This window comes from Geotrypetes seraphini, chromosome 19, assembly GCF_902459505.1.
Source record: "Geotrypetes seraphini chromosome 19, aGeoSer1.1, whole genome shotgun sequence".
Classification (NCBI taxonomy): domain Eukaryota; kingdom Metazoa; phylum Chordata; class Amphibia; order Gymnophiona; family Dermophiidae; genus Geotrypetes; species Geotrypetes seraphini.
Window position 1 is genome coordinate 16,334,932 of NC_047102.1, and position 13,940 is coordinate 16,348,871.

A 13,940-nucleotide genomic window follows, 5' to 3' on the forward strand; every position below is an offset into this window, starting at 1 on the left:
TTTGCTGTCATTTTTCTGTTTCTATGTTTCAGAGCATGTGTTTCTAAACAAAGGTTTTTTTAAAAGCTTGGTAGCTGTTAAAATTTTTTTTAACACAACTTAGAAGCAAGACTGGCAATATTTTTAATGTAGACAAGTAATACTTATTTTTGTGTGCGATTCATTTGTGCTTCATTGTTGTAAAGAAAATTTTCAATGCATATTATGCTTCTGAAGCATTGTTAGTTTAAGGAATAAAAAGATATCAAGTGAACCATTCATAAAAATGAACACTAAATTCAATATAGCATAATTAACATATCTTATACTGTACCAGGAAACCCCAAGCTATTTGGATGCAGGGGGTCTCCTTTTCAACAGTCAGAAATTTAAGGACTCCCATCTTGTCTCCATTAGTTTCACTTCCTCCTCCTAGCTTTTCCTTTCTAGTCTCTCTCTCCATCCCTTCCCGTAAGAGTATCTCCCTCTTGATCCCTTCCCAGATCCTCCAACTTAACATTGTCATTTCAACACAGTATAACACAGTGAAACAAGATGAGTCATTCTATAACCATCACTTATAGTAAATAAAACACCTTTCTCCAAGGTAGATAGGTTGAATAATGAAGTTGGATAAAATTTTGAAAGTGTTAACATAACTGTGGCATCACTCTCCACAACTCACACATTTCTACTCTTAGCATGCAAGAGCATATTTAAATGGGGTAAAATAAATGCTAAGATACAGTTACAATTGTTTACTATTCATTTTGAAATACACTATTTTAGCATGTCCTATAAAATCAGCAATAAAACTCAGCTTTCTTTAATCTTCATTTTCCCTTACAAAAACAGTGGTTCATGTGCCAAACAAGCTGTTATGAACAGAATATGTGTGGTGGAGGCACGGCCCGAAGGCTTGGAGGGCTTGGTCGGGGCTGTAAGCATGGGACTTCCGCCATGCGTCGCCGGTGTCCCCGAGGTTGGTTTCTTCACTGGTACAGAACCTGAAGAGGGAAGAGGGGACTTACCCGGAGCCGAGGCTTTCTGTTGTCCCGAGGACTTCGGAGTCGAGTCTCGAGGCGATGCCGAGGTATTCGGGGCCGAGGTCAAGGCCAGGGCCGACCTCGAGGCCGAGGTAGAGGGTTGGTCTGGGGCGAAAAGATCCGCCATGCGGGCTTTCCTTCGACGGAGGGCCCGGTTCTGGAAAGTAGCGCACTGGGGGCAGGAGTCGGTTGGATGAGCGGCCCCTAGGCAGAGGATGCACCGGCGATGCGGGTCTGTGATGGAAAGAAGCCGCTCGCACCGGGTGCACTTTTTAAAGCCGGTCAAAGGCCGGGACATAGAATCGAAAGTGGCCGCGGCTCGAGTAGCCACGCGGCCACGGGGACCCGGAAGCCTCCGGGTCGATGAAACGAAGCAGGAATCAAGTTGAAGAAGGTAAAACTTTTGCGCACAGCGACTTAAACGATGAAAAAACAAGAAAATCGCGGTGCTAGAAGGCAGTTGGGGCAGAGCCTGAAAAAACACGACTTCTAGGCTCGCGGAAAATTTTGAACTGGAGACCACGAGGGGATGCACCCCCTAGTGGAGCAGGAAGGCACGCATGCGTGGAGCAGCAGAGCAAACTTAAATCTTCAATCAAGTTTGCTTGAAAATGCTTCCGCATCGGGGCTCCATAGATGACGTCACCCACATGTGAGAATATCATGCCTGCTTGTCCTGGGATAATATGAGATACCAAACTATTATTCCCTATAGCTATTTCACATTAAAAACAAATTACAGTATTTGAAGTATTGTAATTCTCTGATCAGAAAGAATGACACAAATGGCCATTCTCCATAACACAGAATCACTGAAAAGGCACATACAGCAATGATATGGAAAAAAGGAATAGTACAATGGGGTCAGTCCATGTCAAGTGGTCTAGAAGTTTCCACTCAACCATCTCAGAAACTGATGAATTTTTTTCAGGGACCTCTAATGAAGATATTCAAAGTTTTGGGGCATGACCTCAACCTGGTTCAGAGTTAGGGGTCTCTTTATTTGGGTCCCCTTTTTGTATCTGCAGAAGACATCAAGTGTGGACCCTCCTTGAAATCTTTTTTAATGGCTGTGGTAAAAATGGATTTAGTGTGAAGGAAAGACCCACCATGTAAGGGCACACTAACCCCCTCTTTTACTAAGGTGTGTTAACTGCTAACGTGTCTATAGACTAACATGCACGTGTTAGCATTTAGTGCGTGCTAATCGGTTAGCACACCTTAGTAAAAGAGGGCCTAAGACTAATTTTTACCTCAGCTTAATAAAAGGACCCCTAAAGTGGCAGCAGTAACTTCTTAAAAAAACCAATGAAATAAGACTACTAATGTCTCACTCAGCATCTAGCATGATTTACAGTGAAACCTCCACATTAAATAAAAGGACTTCACTGCTTTAATTTTATGACCAAATTTTTATTTTTATTTAATGCCTGCCAGAGACTATCTCTAGCAGAAAGTTCTAGTTTATTAGATTCAAACAGTTTTATTGATGCAAACATAATCAGATACAACATCAGGACACTATTTACAACAATATTGCATCAAATATATTAATATAATATACATATTCTACTTTCAATAAACCCCCACTTTATCTATATGTGACTAAGTGTTTGAACCTTTCAATAACCACCCCTCCCCACCCAATGATACTCTCTATCCCACCTCATCAAAGCACACCAATATTTAACATCACCTAACATAGCACTAAGTTTCGGTGTCAGGTCAAAGCGCGCCGGGACAAAGGCGCGCGCAGACAACTGAGCGCAACGTGTAGGTGTGCGCCAAAGAAAATGACTGTTTTAAAGGGCTCCGACAGGGGGTATGGGGGGGAACCCCCCACTTTACTTTATACAGATCGCGCCACGTTGTGGGGGCATTGTGGGGGGTTTGGGGAGTTGTAACCCCCCACATTTTACTGAAAACTTCACTTTTTCCCTAAGAAACAGGGAAACAGTTAAGTTTCCAGTATAATGAGGGCGGTTACAACCCCCCAAACCCCCCACAACACCGCCGCGATCTGTATTAAGTAAAGTGGGGGGGTTCCCCAACAAAAACCCCCGTAAAAACACTTTTTCTTTAGCGCGCGCTTCCGTCTTGCGCTGTTGTCGGCGCGCGCCTTTGTCTTTGGCGTTTTTGTCTATGAACCCTAAGTTTCTTTCAGCCATGTTTAATGAAACCAACTCTGAAACATGACAAACCAAAATGCAATTTGCATCACTAGTTGTAAACTGAACAGCAAAAAGCATGCCTTGAGATTAACACATGCTCATATTAATGGATTCACAACCAAACCATGCTGTTATTTTGGACACCGATTACCAATCAGGTTTGACAAAGCTGTCTACCTGTGAAAATTTCTTCTTCATTTCATCAAAGATACTTTGTCTGCAACTCCAAAACATACCCTGCATACATAAGGACATAAATCCAATTACACATCACCATAGTTCTTACCAAGTTTCGAATTTACTTAAAATTTCTTATGCCGCCCAATCAACATTCTAGACGGTGTACAAAGTTTAAATGGAAACCTCTCTATCATACAAAAAGTACCTCATGCTTCATAAGCTTAAAAAAATAGTCTATTCATAATTTATCCTACAAAATTATAAAAGAATAATGTTACAGGCCAACTGCATTAAGACAGGAAAGAGAGGAAAGAATTATAGAGAACAAAGAGGTTATGATCATCTGGGACATCATCAGCTGAGGTCCTGTCTCCTTTCCATAGATGATTTAGTCATTTATTGAATGTATCATTTTTTATTTTAGTTTTGGACATGCTAAAGAATCGAGGGCACACCTATTTATTGATTTTGAATTCTGCTATTTTTGATTGTGGAATTTTGAATTATTGTTTTGTTATTGCTATCTAATATAATAAAACGCTAGGCCGTGCATGCGCACTTCCTATGTGTGCGCCGGTTTTCCATGAGCTGTAGCGACACATAGGAAGTGCGCGGCTTACGGTCTGTCCTGCTCCCTGTTGAAAGACATGCGCACTCGCGCTGCGTGTTCGCGCACCAGAAAAACTTCCCTGCTCTCCACCTCACAATACGGCTACTTCCCTCTCTCTCCATTTGCCTTTGAGATCATCCGCGACAGGCCCATTGCATCCGGCCGCTGGCAGGTCTCACGTGCAGCAGCCAATGGGTGCCAACCACGGGTTGGGCAGCACCAGAGGGGGGAATCAGGAGAGACGAGCATCAGAGGGTGGAGGAGAGGCAAGGTAGAAGAAAATCGGAGAGGAGGAGAGAAGCAGAGAGAGAGAGAGGACAAAGAGGAGGGGATGGTGAAGGAGGAAGAGAACAGAAAAGAAAAGGAAAGCATAGGAGGAGCATTAGAGAGGGAGAGGAGAGGACAGTTTGCCAGCCTGAGAAACTCCCTAACCCCTTATGCTGCTGCACAGGGAAATGGGGAAAAATGACAGACAGACAGCGGGAGGGAGGGAGACAGAAAGAAAGAAAGAAAGACACAGGGGCAGGGAGAGGGACAGAAAGACAGACAGAGAAAGGGGGCCAGAGAGAGAGTCAGCAGGAGAAGGAAAGGGGGCTGCTTTGGGGGGAGGGGTGTGCTTGGAGCAAACAGCTTTGCTCTGGGGGGGAAGAGAGAAGGGGCCAGGGAGAGGGATAGGGGGCTGCTTTGGGGGGAGGGGTGTGCTGGGGGGAGACAGAAGGGGCCATGGAGAGATAGGGAAAGGGGACTGCTTTGGGGGGAGGTGTGCTGGGGACAGACAGCTTTGCTCTGGGGGGAAGACAGAAGGATACATTTGGGACATGGAGAGACATTTGGGGGGGAGGTGGGTGCTGGGGGCAGATAGCTTTGCTCGGGGGGAGGGGGAGACAGAAGGATACAGACAGTAGCCAAGGAGAGAGAGATAAAGAAACACAGAAAGACAGACACATCTATTCTAGCACCCATTAATGTAACGGGCTTAAAGACTAGTTTCTTTAATAAGACATTAACTATTTTTTTCTGAGGCCCTCCAAGTACCTACAGATCCAAAATGTGGCCCTGCAAAGGGTTTGAGTTTGAGACCACTGCTCTAGATCAATGTTTCCCAAGTCAATCCTGGAGTATCCCCTTACCAATCAGCTTTTCAGGATATCCACAATGAACATGCTTGGAAATGATTTTCATATAATGGAGGCAGTATATGCAAATCAATCTCATGAATATTCATTGCAGATATCCTGAAAACCTGACTAGCAAGGGGGTGCTCCAGGACTAACTTGGAAAACACTGCTCTAGACTATTTTCCTCAAACTGCAAACCACTCAGGTTTTCAGGATAGTTTTAATGAATATGCAGGAGACATTTGCATGTAGCACCTCCACTGTACATAAGAACAACCACAATGGGTCAGACCAATGGTCTATCTAACCCAGTCTTCTGTTTCCAAAAGTGGCCAATCCAGGTCACAGTACAAATTATTTCATGGAACTTCAACAGGAATGTCATAAAAGGAGCGTATTATAATACACGTCACACTCAGATTATGTTGCGCCACTTCACAACAACTATGTTGACTGACAAGTCACATCTTTTGACAAAAGTCTCACGACTTCACAAGATTGAATGCAAAAGAAATTCTCCCACCACCTCCTCCCCTGCAATGGCCTAGATTAAAACTAGACTTTTTACATAACAAATACCAAATAAAGCAAAGGAGTCTTGTCATTTTATTTATATAATAAATTTATATACCACCTTCATGGTACTCAGGCATCATAACAATAGGACAAAACAAAAATTCAAGATCACATCTGTCTCCTAGGCCCCAACCCTCACCCTATTGCTTCCATTCCTAAGAAATAAATTCTGTAGGAATAGGAAAGTGTCCAACTGTTTTTATCATATGAAAAATACTGGCTTCAAAATGCAATTCTAAGGGGAATTTGGTTTCATAAAGTAGGAGTGGCTATCAAAAAGATCCTGGTTTGACAAGTTTTGCTCATTAGCCTAATGGAGAACATTCAACAGTGAACACATAACCATGCATCCCACAAAAAAACCTCAAATGTTGTACCATTCATAGGGCTCCTTTTACTAAGCTGGGTAAGCACTAGCTCATGCTTACTGCAGCTTAGGAGGGTTTACTGTGGAATGCACTGAGACGCCCTGCAGCAGTTTTGTGATCTGCATGTGCACACACTCATTTTCTTTATTTTTACACAGAAGGGCATGTCTAGGGGCAGAGAGTGGACATTCCTGCGCTGTCAAATTAGCATATCTGCATTAGTGCACACTGATTAATGCAGGATTCGTGTGTAAGCCCTTACTGCCTACAAAATAGGTATAAGTGCTCATGCGTTAATTAGAGAATGACACGGTGGTTGTTACCCGCGGGTAACCCGCCAAAATGGTGACCAAAAAAAAAAGGTCACCGCGAGTTCGGGGACAAGGCCATTCATCGTCCCATGAAGCGGTGAATGGTAGCACGGGGCGGTGAACAAGTAGTGAACGCGCGGTGAACGAGCGTTCGATCCGGCAGTCCACTCTCCCGCCGGCCGGTCATGCATCTCCCTCCCTCCTTTTCCCTTACCTTTTCTTCTTGAAACTGGCGATTTGTATAAGGCTAAGAGCTGTATTACAGCTGGAGCCTTGAAGTCGCGTCCTGTTACCTGCTGGAAAAAGTCTCCTCTGGCGCAACTTCCTGTTTCTGGTTGCATTGGAGACTTTTCTAGCAGGCAACCTGACGCAACTTCAAGGCTCCGGCTGTAATACAGTTCGTAGCCTTATAGAAATCGCCAGTTTCAAGAAGAAAAGGTAAGGGAAAAGGAGGGAGGGAAATGCACGGCTGGCCGGCGGGAGGGAGCTGCTGGACCGCGTGAAGGGTGCTGGGGATGGAGAGGAGAAGACGCTGAAGACGGGGACGGGGCAGCGAAAGAGACAGCGGAGACAGTGACGGGGCGGTGAAGGGGACGGCAGAGACAGGGACGGGGTGATGAAAGGACCAGCGGGGACGGGGCGGTGCAGAGGATGGTGGTCCGCAGATGGGACGGTGACAGAATTTTTCCCCGTGTCATTCTCTAGCGTTAATAACAAAATTAACACATGACCATTAACTCATAAAATGGAAAATCAGTCATTTTCCAGTGCTAAAAATAGTCTTAATGTGCGGGAAAAACCCACATAAGGGCATGCTAAGGCCACTTTTGTGAGCAGCTTAGCAAGAAAAGTCCATAATAAATCAAGACATTGTTTGGCTTATCTCTGCCAGAAACACTGCTCACGTTTTGTAGAAACCGAAACTATAATAGCAAGAGACAAGTGGGTTGAATCCAGCTATCAGCAGGTGGAAATAGAGAGTACTGAGTTGAACTCAGCCTTACTGAATGTACGGCCTTTTGGTCAATCAGTATCGCTTTTCACAAAGCATCAGGAAAGTGTTCCCAGTAAACTTCTTTCCCACACAGCTGATTCATTATTACAGAACAATTACCCAAAATGGAACTATAAACACCGACCGAAAAAGGTATCCAAAAATCCACGTATAACACCAAAAATCCGAGATAGGGTGAGACTCTGGATTAATTTACTGCATCTAAAAGAAAGAAAATTTATCAGGTAAGACATAATTTTTCCTTCCTTAGTACCAGCAGCAGATTAATTCAGAGACAAGTGGGATGTAGCAAAGCAGTCCTAAAGTAGGGAGGAAAGCAAACATGGCCCTGCAAAACTTGAAGCCCCAAAGGAAGCATCATAACTAGCTGCCCCATCCAGTCTATAACCTCTGAAGACAGCATGTAAAAGAGACCAATTTGCCAGTCTACCAATTTCATCCAATGAAAGACATGTAGGCTCAAGAAGTCACTACCTAAAAGTTAGCCCGAGAGCTAGTCTCGACGGGCGTTAGTAACACGAGGCTGGGAGGCCCTTCGTATCGACACGTCGTGATTGGCTCTCATGGGGGAGAGAGGCAGGAAACAATTAGAATGGGGAGTTAGAATAGGCTGCTATGCGTCCTGCCGAGTTTAGGGCTATAGGATTGGTTAGCAGCAGGACGCTGGGGGCAGGACTATAATTAGCTGCAGCCGCCGAGTGTCGGGTCTCTCCCTTGTCCTCGGCGGTGGCTTTCCCATCCTCCCTCCCTTTGAAGGGTAGTTGGTTCCCAGGTTGGGAGCTCAGGAGTCGCAGGCGGGGTTCGAGCTACCAAAAGCCGGGGCTCATCCGGAGATGAGTGGCTGGAGGGCAGCTGGTTCGGAAGCGGGTCCCAGGTGGGCTGGTGACCTGACCGAAGGGGCAGGGCGGCTCCTGCCACCCCCCTGACCCTTACTGACAGGGGCGGGGTCACGGGGGCCAAAAAGCTGTTTATATGTAGTTGTGTGGTAGCTTGATGGTTGCTTATAATTCTATGTTATTTTGTTGTTATAATAAACAGAGCTGCGACTCTATTTTTCCAAAGTTGTATGTTGTGTGTTTTTATTTATGGTTACCTAAGGTAGGGGATCTTGGTAGGGATACGTGGGGGGTGGGGGAAAGAGACCGAGGGGCCTTTCCAGATCCAGATGTTACTGGTGGAATGAGGCCTAAATGCAAACGAAAGCTGTTTATCAAAAAGCATATAAGCTGAAACAAACAACTGCCTCATTAATCCATCGCTCTACGGGAACCTTGGTAGCAACCGCCCCCATATTGCACCCCGAAACAGAACAGATGGCCTGAACAGCGAAAGTCATTTGTGACTATAAGGTGCCTGAGCATCCTCTATCTAGAAAATGCAGGCACTGGAACTAGTGCCCTTTGAATATGCTATACCTCCCGGAGGCACAAACCGATAGACAAAGTGATGAGACACAAGGCAAAGCAGAAATCGGATGATAGACCCAGAATATCCAAAGGCTCATGTACACCGTAGACGTGAAAAGTGAGGGCTCATGACTTAAAGAAGAGCCATGCAACACAGACTACTGTACTTCTCCAATGTCCCCTTCAGTCCAAGAGGGAGGCTGCCACCAGTAATGTAAAAGTCTGCCTTCGAACAGCAGATTAAGACGCTACCATTTGCTGTGTACCTTAAGGAAATCTCTAGTTTCCCATCCTGCACATCATTAAGAGCTATCCCCCCCATACCACAGGCAGTGTGGTTTTCTTTGTCACTGCAGCAACCACAGAATCCACTCTAGGAAGTTTGAGCTTATCCCAGCTCTGCCTGAGAAACAGGGAAAAGGAGTGCCATAGCCTTAGCCCCATGCAGTCTCACATCCGGAGTGTCCCATTGAGCCAATATCAGCTTCTGCATTGCTTCCTGCACTGGGAAAAATTTAAGGGGCCTGCACATGTTGGCTATTTTTAGATTAGCAGCAGCAGGGGAGACTTGCTCAAGCATATAAATTTTAAGAGCTTGCAGTTCTTCCCAAATAAACGCAGGAAGCTCTTCCCTGCGAAACGTCCTCACCAACGTGAGGATATCAGCTTCGTTGACCACTGCATCCTCATCCTCTAACTTCACCCAGAAAGTATCCAGACCCCTACTTGACTTGTACAGGATAAGGAGATAAGAATAAGGAGTCAATTTATGGGTCCAACAACCTCTGCTGATGCTTGGCCTTCCGACTCTGAAACCGTGGCTAGTGTACACAAGTCAACAATGGCCACATGTAGATTTCTTATTAATTTTTGTCAACAACATTGTGCAAAGCTATTGGAAGAAGCATATAACATGGTCCTATCTGATCACTAAAATACAAAGCATGTGCACAACACACACACACACATAGATCCATCCTCAATGTCCTACAATGGATGTCCTCCACAAAAGACAGGAAAACTCAACCCCACGCAGGGGGGAAGGGACTGTAACACATCAACCTCTAGAACAATTATAATTTATTGAAAATAATAAAAACATATCACATATTTAAAACACCAAGCCTTATACAGAGTCCTTTGGACCCAATACGGTCCGTGTTTCGGCTTCCACTAGAAAGCCTTCCTCAGGAGTAGGCTAGTGACCCAGTAGATCAGGGATGTCAAAGTCCCTCCTCAAGGGCCGCTATCCAGTTGGGTTTTCAGGATTTCCCCAATGAATATGTATGAGATCTATTAGCAGTGCATGCAAATAGATCTCATGCATATTCATTGGGGAAATCCTGAAAACCCAACTGGATTGCGGCCCTTGAGGAGGGACTTTGACACCCCTGCAGTAGATGGTGCTGATATAATATGCATCTAAAGCAGGGGTCTCAAAGTCCCTCCTTGAGGGCCGCAATCCAGTCGGGTTTTCAGGATTTTCCCAATGAATATACATGCGATCTATGTGCATGCACTGCTTTCAAAGCATATTCATTGGGGAAATCCTGAAAACCCGATTGGATTGCGGCCCTCAAGGAGGGACTTTGAGATCCCTGATCTAAAGGAATGGCTCCAGGTTTGTGATACTGTGCTAAATGACTGTAGGAAAATGCTAGCAGCGTCGTAACTGATGTCACAAGAAGCAGCATCCAATAGACTGTTAACCAATCAAATTTCCATTCATATCAAATAATTTGTGCCAAGTAGATTGAGACATCTGCAGCACAGCTATGGACTGAATTAGTGTTAAAAATGGACAGCTGGGGCAATAGAATGTACCGTATTTGCCGGCGTATAAGACGACTGGGCGTATAAGACGACCCCCCAACTTTTACAGTTAAAATATAGAGTTTGTTATATACTCGCCGTATAAGACTACCCTGTCTTCCGATTCGCGACCCCCCCCCCCCCCCCAAGCCGGCAAAAACAGCTTTGCACCGCAGGCCCAGCCGCCCAAGACGAGTCGGAGGCCCCTACCCGCCGCATCCTGCACGTGGGCAGACTCAGCACAAACGCTGCTGATGGCCCCAATCGACACGCTGACCTCCCCGCGCACGCTGACCATCTTCTCTCTGCCTGCACTTTCCCCGCGGCCCTCTTCGGCGACTCAGCAGGGGCAGCGATCAAGACAGGCTGCAAACGTCGGGACCTTCCCTCTCTGAGTCCCGCCTATTTTGTTTCAACTTCCTGTTTCCGCATAGGCGAGACTCACTGAGGGAATGACCGCCTGTCTTGATCGCCCGAGGCTGGGAGGAACAGAAGATTTCTGCAAACACCATCGGGGCAGAAATTTTAACAGGTCCATCTCGCCGGTCCTGTGCGGACCGGCAGGAATTTTCTGCGGACCGGCACCGGTTGAAGAACTGTGATGTAAACAGTACCCGGCGTATAAGACGACCCCCGACTTTGGGGAGGATTTTAAGGTACTGAAAAGTCGTCTTATACGCCGGCAAATACGGTATATCTTGTTCATTGTCCAGTTACACTTGAAAATTTTGAGAAGCCAAGTTTTATAAAGCCTGGCAGTCTTTCCCTAGCAAGATATTTTAATTGGCATCGGCAATGATTTAATAAAGTGTGAAACAATTCTTGTTCACTCAGTTTTTTTAGGAAAGAAAAGGAAAGCCAGTCTGAGTCAAATCCAGGTCTATAGAGTCGAGCATCTTATATCCAGCAGTGGTCAGACTGGATCAAAATTATTTGATGGATCCCAAAAGCTCTCCTACGTTTACTGGATAATAAGGGGTTTTAAAAATGTTTTTTCCTCCAGACTAGATTCCAAAGCTGAATTATGCATCACATGAAAAAGAAAAAAAAAAGGGTGGTGGTGGGGGGGGGGGGGGGGACTTTCACAAATTGTTTTCAGACTGCTAACCAAATTGTGGCAACCTGTAACCGAGTAATTTTATGTATATATGTATATATATATATATATACATACACACACACACTTCCTGGAGTCCAGGTTGTTACAATTTGGTCATCTCTCTGCACCTCGTATAGCAATTTTGCTTAAAGAACCATTGCGCTGTTCAGTCCAGCTTTCTACTTCCTTTGCCAATTGGCTTTATTTTGTTGGATTCCTGTCTAACTCTGCTTTGGTTTCCTTACCTAAGTCCTGCCAGCCACAAGCCCAACCGAAAAGGATGGCAGCCTGTGCAGGCAACTGTCTGTATGTTCCGGCTGGAGCCTCCCTAAATCTTGGCTCAGAGTCATTTTCGGCTGACTACGCCACAACAGTGAGAGTACGTAAATGAAAAGGGGACAGCAGAAGAGAGTTAAAAGCAGTGCTAGCAAAGAGAGATGAGAAACAAAGGGAGGGTCATAACTAGTGTACGATGTAAGTGATGTCCTACACGTCATTACTGCACCTGGTCCCATTCCAACTTTAAAAAAAAGACAGCCCCGGTACTTATCACACACTTTTTGCCTCCACCGCCTTCCTTGAGTGGTTGTTCCATGCTTTTACCTACCACCTTTTCAGTGAAGAAAGCGATAGAAATACTCTGTAAACCGCTCTGAACCGTTTATGGTATTGCGGTATACAAAAATAAAGTTGTTGCTATTATATAGCATTAAAATTTCATTGTACTGATACTTTATGCTCAAGGCGTCAATATTTTCTCCAAGTTGGGAAAGGCAAATAGAGAAGAGAGCTTTAGAACAGTGACTCAGCTAATAGTATGTCAGAGCTGTTTACATGTACAGGCGGTGTTACTTCAGAGCAGGGAGCTTCTAAAAGAACACCATTTAATTTGCACAACTTCTGGCCACGCCAGAGAGCAATGCTTTTGAGTAGTTAAGAAATATTGAAATGTTTTAGTCTCTTCCTAAATAAAACTATGCTAGTACATACTTGCAATTTCATATTAATTTCACTCGTATAGGGATTTTTTTTTTTTTTTTTTACTAAAAAGCATTAGGGTTTGGCACTTAATGAGGGTTAACAGGCAAAAACAACATGCCTTAAGTACCAAGACTCTGTGGCAACTGCTGGGGGACATCTTTAGCATTTCCCCTGCAGTTTTCACACAGACGGGTACTCTAACGTGCCTTACTTTTGATGGCATTTAAATGAACCTGAAAGTGCATTAAACCCCTTTTTACAAAACTGTAGCATGAATTTTAGCGCCAGCCAGAATTCCTATGAGCATTGGAGCTGTTACTATGGTTTTGTAAAAAAAAAAAAAAAAAGGGGGGGGGGGATGGGGGGAATGCATATCTGCCAGTAAGTGAGTTTACTATATACTGACTACAATACTACTAATCACTTATATAGCACTGAAAGGCATACGCAGCACTGTACATTTTGAAATTTATAGACAGTCCCTACTCAGAAGAGCTTACAATCTAACTTGGACAGACAAGACATGACATATAGGGTTGGGGATGCAGATGGGGGTGAGAGGAGTTAGGAGTTGAAAGCACTCGCAAAGAGGTGGGCTTTTAACTGGGCCTTGAACACTGCCAGACACGGAGCCCGCTGTAGGGATTCAGGAAGCTTATTCCAAGCATACGGCACAGCAAGGCAGAAAGGACGGAGTCTGGAGTAGGCAACTGAAGAGAAGGGCACAGACAGAAGGGACTTACCAGCTGAGTGGAGCTCATGGGGGGATCAGAGGGGGAGACTTTGCCGAGTACCTCCCCTTCCTGCGTAAAAACAATTTGTGTTTTAACACAAGCTATATGTTAGCGCATGCTAAAAACATGCAAATTGCTTAGCGCACCTTGGTAAACATGCCCAATATTTTTTGAACTTTATTTTCACAAAACTACTGTAGGAAGAGGGACTTTAGATTTGCTCAAAATTGATTTTAGAAGCAATCCTTAGGTTTCTGGACCCTTTCTACATTTTTTATTTTTGGCTCGGCACTGCACAAACCCTGGAAATGTGTTACTTTGGCCCCATGATCATTCAAGGGGCAAGGCATTTAGCACTCAATTTAGTTTCTAAGGGGCCTGTTTACTAAACTGCACTAGAACTTACCCTGCATTAACTTTAAAAACAGCATGGGGTGGGATATGTGGCTTAGAGTTAATGTATTGGTGGTTACTGAGCGTGGACTGTTAATGCAGCAGACGCTGATACCTGAATAGGTATTTCACATTATCTGC

At 44.8% G+C, this 13,940-nt stretch overlaps 1 protein-coding gene across 5 annotated transcripts in view; it reads right to left on the reverse strand.

Annotated features, from left to right (window-relative positions):
- The window catches only part of USP47 (ubiquitin specific peptidase 47), a 114,537-nt gene that overhangs the window by 86,872 nt on the left and 13,725 nt on the right, over positions 1–13,940 (reverse strand). For 3 of the 5 annotated variants that reach the window (XM_033927886.1, XM_033927888.1, XM_033927887.1), the window contains exon 2: positions 3,374–3,433. The exons of the other annotated variants lie outside the window; for them this stretch is intronic. In XM_033927886.1, coding sequence (XP_033783777.1) covers positions 3,374–3,433 — 60 coding nt within the window. The remainder of the gene's footprint in view (positions 1–3,373; positions 3,434–13,940) is intronic. 5 annotated transcript variants of the gene reach the window in all.